The 21,007-nt window shown below is 37.5% G+C and overlaps 1 protein-coding gene across 1 annotated transcript in view; it reads left to right on the forward strand.

The window, feature by feature from the left end:
* Positions 1-21,007, forward strand: part of RAB21 (RAB21, member RAS oncogene family) — a 28,684-nt gene that overhangs the window by 2,234 nt on the left and 5,443 nt on the right. The window contains exons 2-4 of the mRNA XM_082664965.1: positions 11,591-11,650; positions 12,627-12,734; positions 15,950-16,013. Of these exons, the coding sequence (XP_082521091.1) occupies positions 11,591-11,650; positions 12,627-12,734; positions 15,950-16,013 (232 nt within the window). The remainder of the gene's footprint in view (positions 1-11,590; positions 11,651-12,626; positions 12,735-15,949; positions 16,014-21,007) is intronic.

The following is a 21,007-nucleotide window of genomic DNA, read 5'->3' on the forward strand; positions in this document are numbered from 1 at the left end:
ATAATTTAGCCCTTCAACCTAAAAATTACACTTTCATTATACATTCCAAAAACATCCTCGAAGCTAAAAGCTGGCTAAAGATTTTAAATATCTGAGAGGAAACCACTGAAATCTATTGATACATAGGAGAGAATGAAGTTATGGTAGATCTCTAGTATCAAAAGCATAGCATATAACTGTCATCACAAACGGTATCTGGACTATGTTCCAGAATTGAGGATTTTTCCATACCAATGTATGGAAACAGCATTATATTCAATCTCCTTCTCTTAGATATCAGTTCATTTCATCTTTTTAAATAATGTTTTCAGAGAAATTTGACTTCCATCAGACCCATAAGACACAGTCTTGTATGCCTTTCATTTCCAGATGGAGAGGAGCTAATGCATCATGAGATATGAGGGGAAGAATTTCTCTTTTTTCTTGTCAGCGGAACTACCTACTACCTATCTTTGTAAAATATTTTATGCTTTGCAAAGTACACTCTCATGCATTCCTATTTTAAAGACTGAGAGGAACCCAAGATAATTTATGGTTCACTAATTCAGTCTTTTGTTTAATATTTCAGTCAAGTGATTGTCTACTTTAGTCTGAACATCTTGGAGGTGAGATGAACTGTTATAGAAGGTGGAAAACTCTATGTCCTGAGGTGGCACATTTCATTTTTGGACAGGTCTACTTTCCAATTCATTTTTCTGCGTCTAGAGACAAAATCTCTTTCCCTGCTCTCTGAATCTTAGTCATACATGGCATCCCTTCTGATAGTTGAAGATGGCTCTTACATTCCCTTGAGTCTTGTCTTCTTTTGGGTAAACACCTCTGGTTCCTTTTAGTGGATCTCCTATAACATTGTTCTAAATCATATCACTATTTTGACATCTCTTCTAGACATTTCACTAATCATTGTCCACTTTTCTTAAAATATGATGCCTTCAACTGTAGAAATGATTCCAAGTGTGGTTTGATCTGTGCAAAGAAGTGCAGGCTATGACCTCCCCTGTGGAGAATCCTTTTCTAATACTGAAGTATTACAGAAAAGATTCTTTGAGCTTTTGGGCAGCTGTCCCATTGATTAATATTGGGCCTGCTGTCTTAGACTTATTTGCTGAAAAAAAGAGACAGAGGGAGGGAGGGAGGAAGGAAGGGAGGGAGGGAGGGAGGGAGGGAGGGAGGGAAGAAGAAAGAAAAACTTTACATTTGTTCATTTTCCTTTGATTTTGTAGTTAAATCTTTTTTTCCCTAATGAATTTGATCTATTAAAGTTGGCTTTGATAAACTTGCTCCAGTGGTTAGTGTCTGTTAATATCCTTTTGAATTTTGATTTTGTAATTCAAGAAACATTGATGGAGCTCCTGTGGGTCAGCCACTAGGTTGGGTCCTGGACATGCAAAGAAAAATGAGGCATGGTCTCTACTGCTGGATTAGCTACTCATTTTAACTTTGTCACCTGAAGATTTGGTAAGAATGTCTTCAGTGTTCTCATCAGTCATTAACAGACTCTGAAAGAAAGGGGAGAGAGAGGGCCAAGTACAGAGCTCTTCACAAGTCTCACTATAGTCCAGTGACACGTGACCAGAGGTATATTTCTCTTTAAATATGCAGAATCTTAGGGTGGAGCTTTTTCCAGACCATGCACAGGCCACAGTCCTCTTTCCTCTTGACTGAGAAACAGTTATAAATGGAGTGTTATACATATTAATGGTAATAGAAACAGGAAACAAGACTGACTGTTGTGGGCTGCTACCTACTGGACAAGAAGCCTTTAATGAAAATGGCTACTCCAGCGTTACAAATCTAACTTTTTTTGCCCTAGCTACATCAATCTTGCCCATAGGGGATATCATGAGATACTTTGTCAAATGCTTGGAAAAGAACAAGATACATTGTTTTTTCTGCATTAGGAGGCCATATGATGTAGTAGAAAGGGACAGGACTTTGAAGTTAGTTTGAATTTTTGGCTCCTGATTTTTAGCCGTCATGATTTTGGCAGATTATTCTACTGTTTGTAGCTGGCTCTTTATCCATGAAATGGGAGACTCTCACTCATAGGATTTTTATGTGGATTAGAGAGCCATAGTATTTAAACCTCCTGGCACAGTGTTTGTTTAAGGAATGTTTGCTGTTGCTGTTTGATGAATAGATGGTGCTTAATTTGTGTTGGTTTCTTTCATAGTAACCCAGTCAAAAAGGTAGTGGGGTTAATTTGACATGAATTATTTTGAGAATGCATGTGGTCTGAGGGACTGCTACATTTTATATTTTTATGCATACATATGTATTTGTTATCCATTCTACAGTTTTGTCTGGGATTAACATTTATGGAAAGTCACTTCTGTTTTGAAAATTGTGACATTTGCTATGCTTTGGTGTTTTAGTACTGCTCCCTTTTTGCAGACGTCCTCCTAGGTTACTGATAATTATGAAGTAATGTTGTAGGTGAGCTCTCTGAGAACTCAAGATCCTTTACCTTGCTTACAAAGAAAACTTGATCTTATGTAGAGTCCTCAAAGCTTTCTTATGTGATTTTCTCATTGGTTTGGGGTTATGTTAAACTTGACAGAGACAAGAAAGACAGTTGGAGTGAGGGGCTTACTGCTTTTTCTCTGGAATTAGCTGCTGAACCTAAGCAGTCAAATTCAAGAATTGTTTATTTCATGCCTGTTACATGTCAAACATTGTGCCAAGGGGGGAATATAAAGATGAGTAACGTCCGATAAAGATGTTAAAATAAAAAGAATAGAATTTTTGGTAACTTACCTTTTAATATAAATAAGGAATTCCCTCCTCAGTTCCATTTTCTAACATTTAATATGTAATTAAAATTATAGTACCTTCACCAGTAAAATAAATAAATAAATAAAATAAAGATGAGTAAGGTACTTTAACCAGCTGTTAGCTTTCTTCTTTATTCTTAAATGCTTGTGCCATTTCTATTGTCTTTGGTTTATCTCTCTCTATTTGTGCTCCTGGGTGATCACTTCCTTTTCTTTAGCTGAATCCTCTTTTTCCCCTTATTGTAAGATTATGCACTCTAATTTAAATGTCTTCTATCACTTTCAACTAGTCTCCTGTGTAAAAGTAACATTCTTTATAATCAGAACCATAAATCATCTTCCCTTTTAGAATTCTAACTGGAATTCCACCTATCTGCCTCCTGAAGTCTAGGGTAGGTGCCTGTCATTTGATTAGCAAAGCAGTGCTGTAAAGTTGGCTGGGAATACAGATAGTATGCTAACAGTTTGGCAAATGAGGAAACTAAGACTTGGATTAGATTTCTGAGGTCCCACATATAGTAATGGTGTACCGTTTTTTCTTAAGCTAGGTCAACTACTTTTTTTTTCTTCCATACACCTTAACCTCCTGAGCAACACTTGGCATTCAGGTTCTAGCAGTTGGTTTTATACTTGGTGTCACAGTCCCCTGGTCTAGGAATCTTAATTTCCTTATTTGTAAGATTAATGTTTTGAATGTCTGAAGTATCTTCTAAGTAGTTCTTGAAGCCACTTTAGTGTTGATTCAGCCAGTTTGATTACAATATCTTCATAAAATACAGTAGTTGAAATCCTTCCTTTTTCCCTTAGTATTTTTACTAGAGTATGTGGGCTATAGAAGGGTGGATGATTTTTTTTTAAGAAGAGTTTTTCTGAGTTATGGCTTTGAACTCCTAATATATAAATATTCTATATCTGACTGCTGTTTTCTGCTTTGTGTTTTGAGCCAGTCCTTAGAAGTGATTTTTTGACTCTCCTTTTCAAAGTATTTACTTGGACTCTAAACTGATTATAATACCTCTTTTTAGAAGCAAAGGACAAGAAATGAAGTATTCAAGCACCCAGCTTGGTTTTCTTTCTTTTCTTTTCTTTTCTTTTTTTTTGCGGTACGCGGGCCTCTCACTGTTGTGGCCTCTCCCGTTGCGGAGCACAGGCTCAGGACGCGCAGGCTCAGCGGCCATGGCTCACGGGCCCAGCCGCTCCGTGGCCTGTGGGATCTTCCCGGACCGGGGCACGAACCCATGTCCCCTGCATCGGCAGGCGGACTCTCAACCACTGCGCCAGCAGGGAAGCCCTCTTTCTTTTTTTTTAATTAAAATATATTTGAAGTATAACATTGTATAAACTTAAGGTGTACAATATGTTAATTTGTTACATTTATATATTGTAATGTGATTTTGCCATTGTAGCAATTCATCTTAGTTTTTTTTTTTTTTTTTTTTGCGGTATGCGGGCCTCTCACTGTTTTGGCCTCTCCCGTTGTGGAGCACAGGCTCCAGAAGCGCAGGCTCAGCGGCCATGGCTCACGGGCCCAGCCGCTCCACGGCATGTGGGATCTTCCCAGACCGGGGCACGAACCCGTGTCCCCTGCATCGGCAGGCGGACTCTCAACCACTGCGCCACCAGGGAAGCCCCCATCTTAGTTTTTTGATAGCTAATTTTTATTGCCTTCCTACAGAGGACTAATTTTATGAATTATCTTGCTGAATCTTTTCATGTCCATGTCTTAAGTTGAAAGTAGTTAATAGATACTTTTTTTTCCTGCTCACAGGATCTTAGTTCCCCGACCAGGGATTGAACCCAGGCCACGGCAGGGAAAGCGCCAAGTTCTAACCACTGGACTGCCAGGGAACTCCCAATAGATACTTTAAATACTTAAGCCTGAAACAATGTTAGTAACTGTAGCAAAAATAATATAACTGTTTAATTATATACACACATATTATTATTATTATTTTTCATACTGCAGGTTCTTACTAGTCATCAATTTTATACACATCAGTGTATACATGTCAATCCCCATCGCCCAATTCAGCACACCACCATCCCCACCCCACTGCCGCTTTCCCCCCTTGGTTTCCACACATCTTTTCTCTACATTGCTGTGTCTCAACTCTCATCCTGCAAACCGGTTCATCTGTACCACTTTTCTAGGTTCCAGATACATGCGTTAATATACGATATTTGTTTTTCTCTTTCTGAGTTACTTCACTCTGTATGACAGTCTGTAGATCCGTCCACGTCTCAACAAATGACTCAATTTCGTTCCTTTTTAGGGCTGAGTAATATTCCATTGTATATATGTGCCACATCTTCTTTATCCATTTGTCTGTTGATGGACACTTAGGTTACTTCCAGGACCTGGCTATTGTAAATAGTGCTGCAATGAACATTGGGGCACATGTGTCTTTTTGAATCATGGTTTTCTCATGGTATATGCCCAGTAGTGGGATTGCTGGGTCGTATGGTAGTTCTATTTTTAGTTTTTTAAGGAACCTCCATACTGTTCTCCATAGTGGCTGTATCAATTTACATTCCCACCAACAGTGCAAGAGGGTTCCCTTTCTCCACACCCTCTCCAGCATTTGTTGTTTGTAGATTTTCTGATGATGCCCATTCTAAGTGGTATGAGGTGATACCTCATTGTAGTTTTGATTTGCATGTATCTAATAATTAGTGATGTTGAGCAGCTTTTCATGTGCTTCTTGGCCATCTGTACGTCTTCTTTGGAGAAATGTCTATTTAGGTCTTCTGCCCATTTTTGGATTGCGTTGTTTCTTTTTTTTTTCTTGCGGTACGCGGGCCTCTCACTGTTGGGGCCCCTCCCGTTGCGGAGCACAGGCTCCGGATGCGCAGGCTCAGCGGCCATGGCTCACGGGCCCAGCCACTCCGCGGCATGTGGGATCCTCCTGGACTGGGGCACGAACCCGTGTCCCCTGCATCGGCAGGTGGACTCTCAACCACTGCGCCACCAGGGAAGCGCTGTTTGTTTCTTTAATATTGAGCTGCATGAGCTGTTTATATATTTTGGATATTAATCCTTTGTCCATTGATTCGTTTGCAAATATTTTCTCCCATTCTGAGGGGTGTCTTTTCGTCTTGTTTATGGTTTCCTTTGCTGTGCGAAAGCTTTGAAGTTTCATTAGGTCCCATTTGTTTATTTTTGTTTTTATTTCCATTACTCTAGGAGGTGGATCAAAAAAGATCTTGCTGTGGTTTATGTCAAAGACTGTTCTTCCTATGTTTTCCTCGAAGAGTTAAACACACATATTATTAATGAAAGTCTATTGAACTTAGATAAAGACAGGAAAGTATTTGTCCACAATCAGTTACTGTGCTGCATTAGGTATTTTGCTTTGCCAGTGATTAGCAAGAACAAGTGATCTGGCTAACAAAAACAGACAAAAAAAATTGATGAAACAAGTTATGAAAAGACTTTCATTTGGCAAATGTACTTTGTTCTTATTTTATCTCTCCTATAATCTTATTTTTTTAATAGAGATTAAAAAAATATCCACTGTGATTTCAGTTAAGATGTTGGGTAAATAAGCATCAGGTGCAGATGACAGATGTCTGATGAGATTGTTAAGTCTGTCAGTACCCCTAAAGTTTGGAAGATGAAATCATTGGAATTAGAAGAAATAGTGGTGCTGTAACTCCGGGTTTGGAGGAGTAAGGTGGGAAATGTACTATTACTTTGATCCTCATTACTTTGTGCCTACCCTGAGAATATTCTGGGAGATGAGTTGGTGTCCAGGAACACTTAGTGTCCAAGTGGAGGAGTGCCAAGTTAAGAATGTGTGTATGTTCTGGAATAGGCAGCGTTGTGCAATGGAAAAAGCACTGTGGAGTCAGACAGGCTTCCACCCACTGAAGGACCTGACTAAGTTGGCTGACCTTGGGTGAGTCACTGTATTTCCTTAAATCTCAGGTTCACAACTGTAAATAGGGCTAATTACCTACTTCACAGGGTTGTTACAAAGAATAAATGAGAAAGCCAAAGCATGGTGGCACACAGTATGTACTATTTTTTTTTTCCTTCCCATATTCCTAGAACCTTTGAATTGACGTTGTTTATGCCACTGTCCCCTGCTCTTTCTAGATGGGGTTCTTCACTGAGATATTGCCAGGGATTTATAAATCCCTTGGGAAAGTGTGGGGAAAAGATTTTATATGTGCATATGAGCAGTTTTCTTGAGAGTGAGTGGGTTCATAGCTTTCATCAGATTCTCAAAGAAGTCTATGATCATGCCTCCCTCCCACTCTTACTACCATGTAACGGAATTAAGAACCTCTGCCCCAGAGTAAGTATTATATAACCATGAATGGTATCTCAGTAGTCTGGCCAAATTAAGTATGCGTCATAGAGGTAGTAGGAAAAAAAGACCAAAACAGATTTCAACCATTTGATCGTTTGCTGCTGTCTTGATGTTACATAAAATCTTGCAGCTTTATTCTCAAATATAATTGTTTTTGTTTTTAAAACAGATGTTTGTTCTTTAAGAAAATATCTATAAAATATTAAAAACTTAGGGTTTATGTAAAATGAGATGATTTGTATTACAGAAGGACTCTTTCCATAGAGTGGGACTTAAGTTTTTTGTTATGAAGGAAGAAAACGATACAGTGGGGACCCTATGGTAATGTGCTTTACTAATGCATCACATATTTGAGTTAAAATAATTTGGTTTATAAGGAAACTTTTAGGAACACATCTTTTATGTAAATTGAGTTATACGAGTCACATTGTGGATATGTTTATCTACGGTAACAACATTTGCAAGTCCGCTGTGGGCAGCACTATGGTTCCTCCTGTCCCCTCTATTAGAGAAGTGTTAGCTCACATCTCAGTCTGGGAGGTACCATAGCATAGTGGTTATGAGTCATGTCTGGAGCCAGACTGCCTTCATTTCAAATCCTACTCTGTCACTTGCTGTGTGACCTTGGACAATATACTTACCATTCCTTTGTCTCTGTTTCCACATCTGTAATATTTGGATAATAATTATATCTAATCACAGAGTGTTACGAGAAGTGAATTAATATGGAAAAGCTTTTAGAACACTGCCCATTTCATTATAAGCACTGTGAAAATGTTAAATAAATAAAAATATGTACTCTAGTTAACAGAAGACTTATACTCATGAAAAGTTAACTTAAAATACAAGGTGGTATATGCTGTATATTACAAGATTAAGTTCCCTAAAGTTCTTCTGCATAGAGAAATTCACTGTGGGTTGTCTGGGTCATATGAGAAAGCTTAAAAATTCAAGGAAGAAGGGTGTAGGTCATGAACTGGTCTTGATAGGTGAGATCCAGATAGAGAAAGAATAGACCCAAATTAGAGAGGAATTTTATCAACAAACAGAATTGGAGGGAATGTATAATATAGACTATATAAGTTTCTGAGTAAGTAGAGAAATACTGGAAGCTTTCTTGGGAAGATAGATGTGGACAAAGGGTGGAGGTCCTTGGATACAAAGATAGGCTTTGAGACTTTTATTTGTAGATTAGGGCTCCCTGACTTTTATAAAGGAGAAGCTTATGAATGATTTTTTAAAAAGTGCATAGCACAGTACTTGGTGGAAGGTAAGCATTCAATAACTGTTAGCTAGTGTTAGCAATAGTAGTGGAAATGACTGCGTAGTGTCTCACTGTATGGATGGACTATACTTGTATATTTTTAAAAAATAGCCTATTGATGGACACTTAGGTTATTGTCTTTTTCTTCTTCTTTCCTTTTTTCTTTTTTTTTTTAATAATCGTCGCTGTAATGAGCACTGTTTCCATAAAATTGTTTTTATACATCCGTAGTTCCTTAGGAGAGACTTAACACTGTCTCTGAACTTACGGGAGAGTGATGGTAAGTTTCAGAGGGACTAGTAGAAAGAAAATGATGGAGCTTTACCAGCTATAATTCACTCCCCTCTGCTGAGAAATCCCCACAAAACTCATGACAAAAAGGCTATTATGGTATTAGCTGCCAGCAGGGATGTAGTTCAAGCATACTTATTAAAAATGATAACTTATTAGAGAGCTCAGCTATGGATATGATAATGTTTTTTTTATTTGTTTTTAATCATGGAGGCTTTGGGAAGATAAGTTAGCATGTAGACCAGAGAACCAGAGTGTGAGGTGAGACCAAAGGTATTTATATTATGACATAATAAGAGACTGGTAGTCATAGAACTCCAGAGGAAATATAAAAGCAAGGCTTGGTAGGTTTTTTTAGAATATGGGATGACAGGGGAGGAAGAATATTCAATGATGATATTCCTAAGATTCTAAACCTCAGTGACTTGGAGAATATGATCAAAATACTAATGTTGGAATGGAAAGCTGATTCTGGAGGGAAGATCAGTTTAAATATGTTTGAAAGAAGAGAGGGAGGCATTTAAGTTTACTTACCTATTAAATATTAGGATAGGAGTCAGGTTTTGAGTTTCTTTATATAACATTGATATTGAAACAGAACAAATAGTTGAATTCAAATAAGTTATACAGCTAATAAGTGGCAAAGCTAAGATTCAAATCCAAAGTTTTGCTTCAAAGTTTATATTCTTCGCCCTTATGCTATGAGTGGGAAATAGTCCTTTATTCATATTTATTGTCGTAACATGTATTTGGTCTTCTCATATTCCAAGTTATTTCTTTGTCATTGAATTTATTTCATACCCTTTTCTATATAACCTGTGTTTTGTTTTTTTAAAAAAATAAATGTATTTATTCTATTTATTTACTTATTTTTTGGCTGCGTTGGGTCTTCATTGCACGCGGGCTTTCTCTAGTTGCCGTGAGCGGGGGCTACTCTTCGTTGCGGTGCATGGGCTTCTCATTGGGTGGCTTCTCTTGTTGGGGAGCACATGCTTTAGGCACGCGGGCTTCAGTAGTTGTGGCACGTGGGCTTCAGTAGTTGTGGCTCACGGGCTCTAGAGCGCAGGCTCAGTAGCTGTAGCGCACGGGCTTAGTTGCTTCGCGGCATGTGGGATTTTCCTGGACCAGGGCTCGAACCCGTGTCCCCTGCATTAGCAGGCGGATTCTTAACCACTGCGCCACCAGGGAAGGCCCCTAACCTGTGTTTTATTTAATAAAATATCTTGAGTGTAGCTTGGGCTTTGAAGGCAGACATTGCTGGATTTGATCTCAGCTCTGCCATTTGTGTCTCTGTAGATTCCTTAGTTAATCACTAAATCTGGTGGCCTTTTCTTAGTTTTAATTTTCCTTGGTATACATACAGCATAAAGTCCTTCCTGAAATCTAGGTTCCTTCTCCTTCAGTAATAATTCACCATCCTAGCCTTTTATCTGTTTTACTTTCCATCCCTGCACTTTCTTCTATATATATACACTTAAATGTGACTGTCTTTGCATAGCTTTGAAGTTGGCTCTTTGTTCCTTTTTTAAACAGGTCAACTGACTCTGTTTTCTGATTATATTCCCTCTTCAATTACTTGATTCATTTTTCTCTTTTCTATCCTCATGCACTTAGTTCAGGCCCCTTATGTTTTTCTTTCCAACTTTAAAATAGACTCCTGTCTTCCAGGTCGAGTCCTGTTCTTTCTTCCTATCGTATTCATTCTCTTAAAATATAGATCTTATATGTCCTCACTGCTTAGAAACCCTTCATTGATTATCCATTGTCAACAGTATTATTTCCTAACACTCCTTTGGATGAGTTAGGTGTTTTTTTAGGGAAAAAGAAGTCAAATGAGTTTGGGAAATGCTTGTATAAATGCAGTTAGTCAGCCTTCCTTTTGGCAGAATTTTAGTGTGCTAATAGGTACTGTGAATGCACAAAGGGGATATAGAGCAATATACAGCAGTCCCCAAATATACCTGACTGTAGTATACATTAAAAAACAAAAAACTTGTCTAGTGTCTTGGAACACGTTTTATTGAGACCCACAAGGTAAAGTCCATAGGCTTAGATATGGAGTCAGGACTTTTTTTTCGATTAATTCAACCTTTGCCTATCTTTGTAGTCTCATCTCTAGCGCCCACCAGACCAACTTGGAGTTTCCCATAGGGTGGGGAGTTATGTGTTTCAGGCTTCGGTGGCTTCACCCATCTGTCAGGAAAAACCCCCACTACTCCTAAAGGGGAGATCATTACCTTCTTTCTCCTACTACTTCTCCTAAAGGGGAGATCATTACCGTCTTTCTGAAGCCTTCTGTGACTTATCCAAGCAGGCTTTACACTTCCTTCCTCAGCATTTTCCTATAGTATACTTGGCAAGACCGTCCATTTTAACGATTATCACATGGTATTTTAATTCTCTTTATATTTTAGTTTCTGCAGTGGACTATAAGCTCCTTGAAAGCTGGAACCATTTCCTTTCATTTCTGTGACATTAGTACCTAGGGCAATTATTAGATATAGTTTAAATAATTGAATTATAAAATAATTGCAGGAAAATTTCCAATAATAATGGTATTCATACAGTTAACTATCAGTAAACATTTCTTTTATCTCATCTTAGAAGTCTCTTAGACGCTTTCTATAATGAGTAGGTAGGTGGCATCAAATTAAATGCGAAGAAAAGGCTGTAATGAGGAAAAACTAAGAAAACATATTTACCCATTTTTTTGTACTTTTCGTAACTTGTATTCATAAAACAAAATATCTTTTTCTTAGATTAGAGTAAAAATAATGTTCTGTCTTCAGTGGAAATAATGTTTAATCATTAATAAAAACTCAGCGATTACTTTTTCTCCCAGATAACTTATTTCATATTGATATGATTCATTCATCTGTAGCTTTGGAAATAAAAAATGTTATTTTATGTGAAACATTGTTTAATGTATATCTCTCTTTTCTTAGGCATCATTCTTAACAAAGAAGTTAAATATTGGTGGGAAAAGAGTAAATCTTGCTATATGGGTAAGTTAACCTTTTCAACTGTATGAGTGAAGGCCTAGAGTACCTATTCCTGGTTCTCTCATAACTAATTGGCTCAAAATTTTCTGGATTTATTTTAGTTAACTGAAGTTTAGCCAAAAACTTTTTTTTTTTTTTTTTTTTTTTGCGGTACGCGGGCCTCTCACTGTTGGGGCCTCTCCTGTTGCGGAGCACAGGCTCCGGATGCGCAGGCTCAGCGGCCATGGCTCACGGGCCCAGCCGCTCCACGGCATGTGGGATCTTCCCGGACTGGGGCACAAACCCACATCCCCTGCATCGGCAGGCGGACTCTCAACCACTGTGCCACCAGGGAAGCCCCAAAACCTTTTTTAAATAAACATTTTTTTCTAAAATCTGGCTAAGAATTTTATCTTGCATACAATTGTATACATGAATAGTTCTATCATAACATTTTAGCTGGAGAAGGGTCAACTCAGAGGGATTCCATGTCAGAGAAAGGGGTGGACAGCCTGCCTGGCCTTTTTTCCCCCATCTCCATATTCTAATCCTCCAAGGGAATGGCCAGTGGAGAGTAGGGCAAGGATAATGCAGTAGTGTACCTGTTGGCAGGTGGTCCTGGTGCATGCTCTTTCTGCTTGTCTCCTCTCTCTGAGGAGAACCTAAATTTAGTGCAAGGCCTGTTCCTGGCTTATAATGCCATTGTGGCCCATTCTGACCCTTTGGCAACTGAAACGGTTTTTTAGTGAGGGTGGGAAGATTGCTGAGGAAGAGGAAGGTTGGGGAGGGGAGAAGTAATCTTTATATAACAGTAAAACATTAAATATTGATTATAACTTGACTTAAAAATTTTATTTGTAACCTGTTTTGTTTCTTTTAACAGTGTTTTGGGGTTATCTATAAATTTATACCCCACTTTCCAATTAAACAAAAGTTCACTGTAGTTACAATAACATGTATTTTTTCTTCTGATCTAATAAGAGTTTATTGCTTTATTTAGGATACAGCAGGTCAAGAGAGATTCCATGCATTGGGTCCAATTTACTACAGAGATTCAAATGGAGCTATTTTAGTTTATGATATAACAGATGAAGATTCGTTTCAGAAGGTATTCTGTTTACTTATGGGTAGATGACTTAATAGAACAACACTGATTTTTTCAAGTCTGCATTAACATCTTTTGTTTACTAATGTGATTAGCCTTGGCTTTAAAGGTAAAGTATAGTTTGTGCATAAATGATGACCACTCATTTTTTTTAATGGAGTATTTAATTCATGTTAACAATATGGATATCATTTATTAATAGTTTATTACATGGCTTTCTCAGATATTAGGAAAGGGAAATAATCTGAAGTAAAGCTTCAGAAAAATATAGAGGCTTTTTTTCTCCCTATTAAAGAAAAATCACATACATTTTTTTGGTTCCATACACACTGGCCACCTGATAACTTGGTATGGATGCATGGGCAGGTTCCATAATTGTGGGGAGGAAAACGAAGAACTAAATCAAGTTTAAGCTCTTTCTTCTCACTAAATTTCCTGGAGGATATAATATAAATTTTAAAAGGACAATCTAGGTAGTGTTCATTTTAAAGCTCCTCCATTTTTTTTAACCCCTCTTTAAACATTCACCAAAAATAAAGAATTTTTATAGTTGTTTGGGACCAAAAATGAGTGACCATTAAACTTACCTCTGAATTCTCATCACAATTAGGATTGTGACTAGTTACTTATTTGACCTTTTCTTTGAAAGCCCTTCTTGGAATAACTTTGTCAAGGATGTTTAACTAAAGGGGGTAATTTCCAAGGTAGAGACTTTTCTTGCCTTGAGTTACAGGTTTGTACTTGTTGAAATTACTTGCCTTTTTAGTTTTTTATTTTTATTTTATTTCCTAGTATTTAACTGATGAAGCAGATGTACAAGTTAGCCCTTGGATTATTAATGCCATGTGGAAAAACTTAGTCCAAGGAGTAGAAAAATGAAGCAATAGGTAGCTTTCAGATTTAATGACATTTAAAAAAGATATATATGTGAGGTGCTGTTTGTTATCCCTCCCTGCCTTTTTGGCATAAAAAGAAATGATTTAAGTATTTTATTGCTTAAAAGAAGGTGGAGTCTGTTAGGTTGAAAAGTAACTAGTTGTCTCTGGCTGTATAACAAAACCCCCAAAATTTGGTGACTTAAAACAATGAAATATTATTTCTCGTGGTGTTTTAAGGGTTGACTGGGCAAGTCCTCTGCTCCATGTGGTGTCAGTGGAGTCAGTCATGCAGCTGCATTGAACTGGGGGTTTGGCTGGGTGGGAACCTGGATCCAAGAGGGCCTGGTTTTCCTCCACATGGCCTCTCCATTTGGTGTCTCATTCTCCAGTACTCTCTCCACATGCTCTCATTATTCCATATTCCAGCCAAAGCTTCTTATGTGACAGCTGGATCCCAAGAGTGTAGCTGCCTGACCTTCCTAAGGCTTTAGTCTGGAATTGGCATAGCATTAGTTCTGCCACATTCTCTTGGTCAAAGCAAGTTACAAGGCTAGCCCAGAGTCAAAGAGAGAGGAAATACTCTTGGCAAAGAATTGGTGACCATCTTTAACTCATTACAGAGTGTATGGGGGTAATGAATAGGATGCCTGTGGAGGGGGATCTGATTGCAGATGAATAACAAATTTTTAAAAAATTGGTTAGATTTAGTAGGTCTTGATACTATATGTACAGGGAGTAGGGTAATAACATAATTGGATTCTGGCATGTTTCCTTTGAAGTGATGAGGATGTACATTTTATACCAGTACTGTCAGATTTTTCTTATATGAAATCAACTAAGGATGGAAGTTAAATGCTTCTCTGAACATGTTATACATATATGTGAGTGAAACAAAAAGATGGGACTGTACTGAGAAAAGTGTAGTTCAGTGCTATTATAAATTGTTGATTACCTTTGTTTTTATACAGATTTTGTGTTTACTACAGTTCCTTTGCATTCTTGCAGAGAATAGGCGTGTGAAACTGTTACTTTGTGCATAGGAACATATGCACAGTAAATGCTTATCACACATATCTAATGTAATTTTTGTTATTTGTAGATGTGTGTGTATTTTTTTAGGAAGGTATATAAGTTCTGTGTCATTTGATTACATACGTACTAAATTCCATTACACAAAAATGAAAGTAGGTATCCCAAGTTGGTTCTTTATCCTGTTTTATGGTAATCAATATATTTAAAATCATGAGTTCAAAAGATTGCTTAATTTCAGGGACTTGCCTGGTGGTCCAGTGGTTAAGAATCCACCTTTTAATGCAGGGGACGTGGGTTCAGTCCCTGGTCAGGGAACTAGGATCCCACATGCCGCGGGGCAGCTAAGCCCGAGCGCTGTAACTACTGAGCCCGCACACTCTGGAGCCCACGCACCATAACTAGACAGCCCACGCACTGCAACAAAGAGCCTGTGTGCCACAACTGAGACCCGACACAGCAAAAGAGAGAGAGAGGGAAAGAAAGAAAGGAAGGAAGGAAGCCCAGCATTAAAAAAAAAAAAAAAAAAACCTAATTTCAGTTTACTCCCCACGGTGCTTGCTGCTCTGCTCCATCCGTAGTGAAGAATCAGTTTGCCACTGGAGTCATTGTGCACCAGGGGCTCTCCACCAGGGGGCAGCAATGTCTAGAGACATCTTTGATTGTCCCACCTGGAGGATGGAACTGGTATCTAGTGGGTAGGAAGCCAGGGATACTGCTAAGCATCATACATTGCACAGGACAGTCCCTCACAACAAAGAACTATCTGAGCCAAAATATCAGTAGCGCTGAACTTGAAGAAATCTATCCTACGCCAAAGGATGAAATTTTATTTTACTCTTTTTGGTACCTATATACATTTTGTTTTCCTTTAAATGTGTGACACAGAAGCTCCTATGCCCTCTATTTGTGACCCAGTTGGGTTACAAAAGATTTTTAATTAAGCCCATGTTTTCTTAAGTCCAAAGTGATTCTCTATAAGCATCTATTATCAGAGGCTGGAATTGACATGCTTTTGCTTTGGTGAACAGCTTTGCTTGGATTTATGGGCAGTTATGAAAGTCTGTAATTAGAGATGCTTGTGTTTATTCTTATGTGTAGATATAGAGAGAAATCTTTCCATTGGATGTTTGTCTGTGTGTGTGGTTTGCGATATAAATGATCCTACAGTGAATCATTCCTAGTAACAACTAAACACATGGACTGTTTGACAAAATTTTGAGGTATTTTGACAGTGTTGAGTTTTGGAGTGTTGTAATGGTAGTCATTGTTACAGGATTTGTTTTAATATTTACTCTTTTGTGTACACAGGTTAAAAACTGGGTCAAAGAATTACGGAAAATGTTGGGAAATGAAATCTGTTTATGTATAGTTGGTAAGCATCATTACTTTTTAAAAATGTCCTTTGTTTCCTTAACACTTTATTAAAGAATAGTAAATCAGTAATTTTCATTTTAAAGTTACATGAAAAAAGAAGAGTGGTATTTTAGTATTTAATATTTTAGTATAATTTGGGATTTGGAAGTGATCTTTCAGGAGGTTCAGACATCTGTACTTCAAGGAATGCCTTTGGGGAGCAAGTGGGAAGCCCTAAACATGTAGGGCATCAAGTCCCCCAGCCTTGCTTCAACTTGACCCTTGGTTTTTCATCATAAGATTATTTTAGAAAAGAAGAGTTCAGCAACTACTTTACAATATAATTAAAATCAATGACTTAAGCTGTGTTCTTGTTCTGTATATTTAACTATACCCATTTTTGAGTTAAGAACAAATGTGACTCCAAAGATATAAGTAGATCATGATATACTAGACTGGAAAAATATCTTAAGAGGAAAGTAAAACAACTCTAGAATTCACTCTTGGACTTCTGGCATTTCTCTTTGGTTTCCTTTTTCTTTAGAGTATTATTTCTATGATATAACAGCTAATTATTGGTCAATAAAGTGTTCCAGACACTATGCTGTGTACTCAGTGGACATTATCTCATGTAATCTTCACAACCCTATGAGGGTTTTGTAGAGGAAGCTGAGCCCTGGAGATACGTACTTAATAACTTGCTTAATATCATGCAGCTATCAGAGATGGGATTCAAATTGAGTCATTCAGACTCCTCTGCTTATGATATTAATCCTTATGAATAGCCTCAGGTTGTTTTCTCTCTTCCTTTTTATGTAACTGATAAATGGCTTGGGAGAAACCAGGGTAGTTTTAGTGGAGGACATAGAATGGAGTAGTCACCGTGGGCAAATTCTGCTTTTAGCCTTAAGAATTTTTTTGTTTTAACCTGAGTTTACATTTCTTACATTTTGTCACCATTAGATTGGTAAACTTTACAGGTCCAGATCAGGGTGCAAGTTTTGGGAGAGGAACAGGAGCTGATCTGGCCTGCTTTTTAGTCTAGATGCTAGATGTTAGGCTAGATGATGGGAATATTTCAAACAAGAACACTGGAGTCGTAGACCACATAGGAGTTTGGGACCAAAGCTGCAGCTAGTCATTGGTAAGTTTGGCCTGCTTTTGTCTGTCTGGTATATTGGACTTACTGGGAGTGGAAGTGGTCATAGTAGGTGAATGACTAAAGATTTGATGATCTGGTATTCTGGTTATCTCTCAGAAGAGAGGAAGGAAGTAACACATTCTAAGAAACATAGCTAACATATTCTTAAGAAAGTCAAAGAAGGGATTTCCCTGGCAGTCCAGTGGTTAAGACTTCGCCTTCCAATGCAGGGGCTGTGGGTTCCTCCCTGGTTGGGGAGCTAAGATCCCACATGCCTTGGGGCCAAAAAACCAAAACATAAAATAGAGGCAATATTGTAACAAATTCAATAAAGGCTTTAAAAATGGTCCACATCAAAAAAATCTTCAAAAAAAAAAAAGAAAGAAAAAAGGAAAGTCAAAGAAGCCTCAAGAACTTGTTACTTGACCAAGGTTGCAAAGTAACATTTAAAAAATTAGCTGGGTGGGAATTCCCTGGTGGTTCAGTGGTTAGTGCTAAGCACTTCCACTGCAGGGGGGCACGGGTTCAATCTCTGCTACCGGGACCAAGGATCCCACAAGCCTCGCATCATGGCCAAAAAAAAAAAAAAAAAAATTAGCTGGGTGAATAAACTTAGGATAATTAACTTAAACTTTGTATTCTTCATGTTCATATTCTTAGAAGGTTTAGTAATATTGAAACTGGTAGCTTACTGCCCCCAAGTAGGGTTAGATACGTCTCATTTCATGTTATATAATGTTTATTAATGTTTGGTATAAAGTATAAAAGGCTCTCACTCTCCCTTTTCCGTTGGCAAGTGTGACATGGAATTCTATTTGTAATTCAGAGTTGGAAGAATTTTGAGAGCCCATTTACCACAAAAGGAAAATTTCACTAAGTTACCATATCTGTGTAACCAGTACATTAGAAGCCTCACCAGTACATTAGAAGCCCCCTTTCTTTTTTTTCTTTTTTTTTTCTGTGCTCCTTTCTCATCCCAACACTACCCCAGTTGCCTTCTCCTCACCCCAGACATAATCCTGACTTTTTACTGAAGGGACTGGTTGTGTTCTGAATTTCAGAAAATAGGATCATGTGTGTATGGGAGCTATTTTGTCTGTTGTTTTGGCTTTACATTATGTTTACAAGATTCCTCTATGTTCTTGTATATAGTTGTACTTCATTTTACTCTCTTTGCTATCTAATACTTAATTCTATGAATATTCCACAGTTTATCCTTCTGCTGTTGATGGACATCTGCATAATTTTTTCCACGTCTTGATTTTCATTTCATTCTATATATGTTCAGTGTTTATTTTCTCTCCTGTTTTAAAACTAACTTCAAAATAATACTACCTCATAGCATTGTGATGAAGACTAAATAATGATTTGGAAAACACTTGGTATAGAGTAGGCATATGACAAATATTTGTTCCTTTCCCTTTACGCAAGACAGTCCTTCAAACATTTGAAGCCTACTTGGATGGTTCACCTAAAATCTTCCCTAAGTTTTCAACTGTTTGGGCTAACTTTCAGACATCCTCATCATCCTGATTATTTTTTCCTAGGTTTATTTCGGTGTATCAGTGTGTCTCCTACACTTGAAATGAATACTAGAATCCAAACATTGTTGACTCAATGTATACTATAGCTCTCTCTTTTTTTAAATCTTCTTACTGTCCTTCTACCAGCATTGCCCAAGATTGGATATACTTTTTAGCAGTCATGTCAACTCAATTTCTCTTTTACGTAGATTATAGTTAACAAAAATCAGAATTCCTTTTTTATAAGTATTGGTCTTCTGTCAGGCTTTCCCCATCTTCCTACATAACTAAATTATTTAAACCTAAGTGTAGGAATTTCAACTTGTCATAGGTTTCTGAATGTTTATGTTTGATATATAATCTACTAGCTTTTTCATGTGTAAATTAGATGCTGAACCTTCTAGGTCCTTATCTAAATCACTGATAATGTGTAAAGCAGGAAGAGAGAACTCTACTAGCAGACTTTTCCCTCTAGTTTTAGTTAATCCATTGATCAGCACTCTTGGCTGTGGTTGCTCTGTTTAATAGAGTATTTTGTTTCTAGTCTGTCCTTAATATTTGTATGTTTGTTAAACAAATATTTATTATTAATAGCTACCATTTACTGAGTGCCAATAAATGGTATTCTAAGTATTCTAAGTATTCTAAGAACTACACACTTATTTCATTTAAGCCTCCTGACAACACGGCAAGAAGGCATTGTTGCCATTTCCATTTTACACATGAGAAAATGGACTTAGAGAGCTTGATACTTCCCAAACTACATAGTATATAGAGATAGACCTGGGATTTTCATTTGGGTCTGTCTGCTACTTCAAGCCCATATACTTAACCAATAATGTATATTGCTGGCGATGTACCAGGCTTTGAGAATAATGTAGTGAATAAGTTAAAAAATAGATATGGTCCTTGTCTCCCCAGAGCTTATCATGTAGGGTGAGACAGAAAAACAAGCTCTTATTGTACATTATGATACATGCTATCAAGGGGTTGGGGGTGTGCTGTGATAGCACAGAAGCAAACCGAACTAAATTGGGGGAGTGGTGGTTAAGGGATTTCCGAAGCCAGCCAGGGTTGTGGTAGGAAATGTGTTAATTATCATGAGTTTAATTCTCTCATAACAGTATTGATTTTCCATTTGATCATTCACTGTCATTTTCCATTTGATCATTCACTGTGATGGCTGAAAAATACTCTATTGAACACATCCTATGTGCTAGACTTTTTACATATATCTTATTTTCACATTAACCTTGCAAAGTTTATTAGCTACATTTGTACAAAGTGAGACTAAGGGGTTAAGTAATTTGCCCCAAATCTTATAGTTTTGAAATGAGCCAGGACTTAAAAACAAGTTTTATCAGATTTAAAAATTTCTTTCCACTAGGCCACACAACATCCAGTCTAAGCAAAATAAAGTTCTAGCTCTTTATTGCTATTAGGCCGTCTGCCCTTAGCAATGGGTGTATCCCTTCCGTGTTCTTAATTCAAATAGGTATTTTTAAAGAAGATAAAATTTTTAGTATTCTTAGCAGGATAGCCTTTTCCTCTCCTATAGCTTCCGTCAGCTTTCCCCCCTAGCCTTTATTGTACTATACTTTCAAGTAGGTGCTTACTTTGGTGGTTATTCTTATTTTCAGGTGTTGTAAGCCTATTAGAAAGTTCCCAATGTGGCTGCACAGTAGTATTGAAACAGATATGAGCCTCAACCACAAGCTTTAGCTCTCTTGCTTTTAAAAGAACATAGCTAAAAAGGTCTTGAACTTTGGAAAGGTGTCAGTCACTGACAGGCAGTTTTGTGACTTCGTCTGTGCTGTTAATCCATTATGAGCACTTAATTGTTCAAAGAAATAGTAGAGGGATTTTTTTTTTGTTTAAAATATTAATTATGTTATTAAAATAGTTAGCCATTTTAATAATAACTGGTTTTAGGGAACTCCCTGGCAGTCCATTGTTTAGGACTTGGCGCTTTCATTGCCGTGGCCTGGGTTCAATCCCTGGCTGGGGAACTAAGATCCCGCAAGCCGTGTGGCATGGCCAAAAGATTAAAAAACAAAAAAATACTGGCTTTATTAAAGTTTAGTTAAGTTTAAAATGCTGTTAAATAATAAAGCAGTGTCAATAATTTTCCCCAAATATTCATGTGAGGCAACAAGGTGATTGTCTACTTTCCCTATCCTCAGTTTTTAAAAATAGATGTTGGTAATTATGGTGGATTTTTAAAAAAGAGACATTAAAACTCTAACAAACCAACTCATAGGGTTTTAGTTAATTGCAACAAAAGTCTCCTTTGATCTGTAGGAGGCTGTTTTACCTTTTTACAGTGGCAGAATCTTGTGCCTCCATTTG

This window comes from Grampus griseus, assembly GCF_964374135.1.
Source record: "Grampus griseus genome assembly, chromosome: 11".
In the NCBI taxonomy this organism is placed as follows: Eukaryota; Metazoa; Chordata; class Mammalia; order Artiodactyla; family Delphinidae; genus Grampus; species Grampus griseus.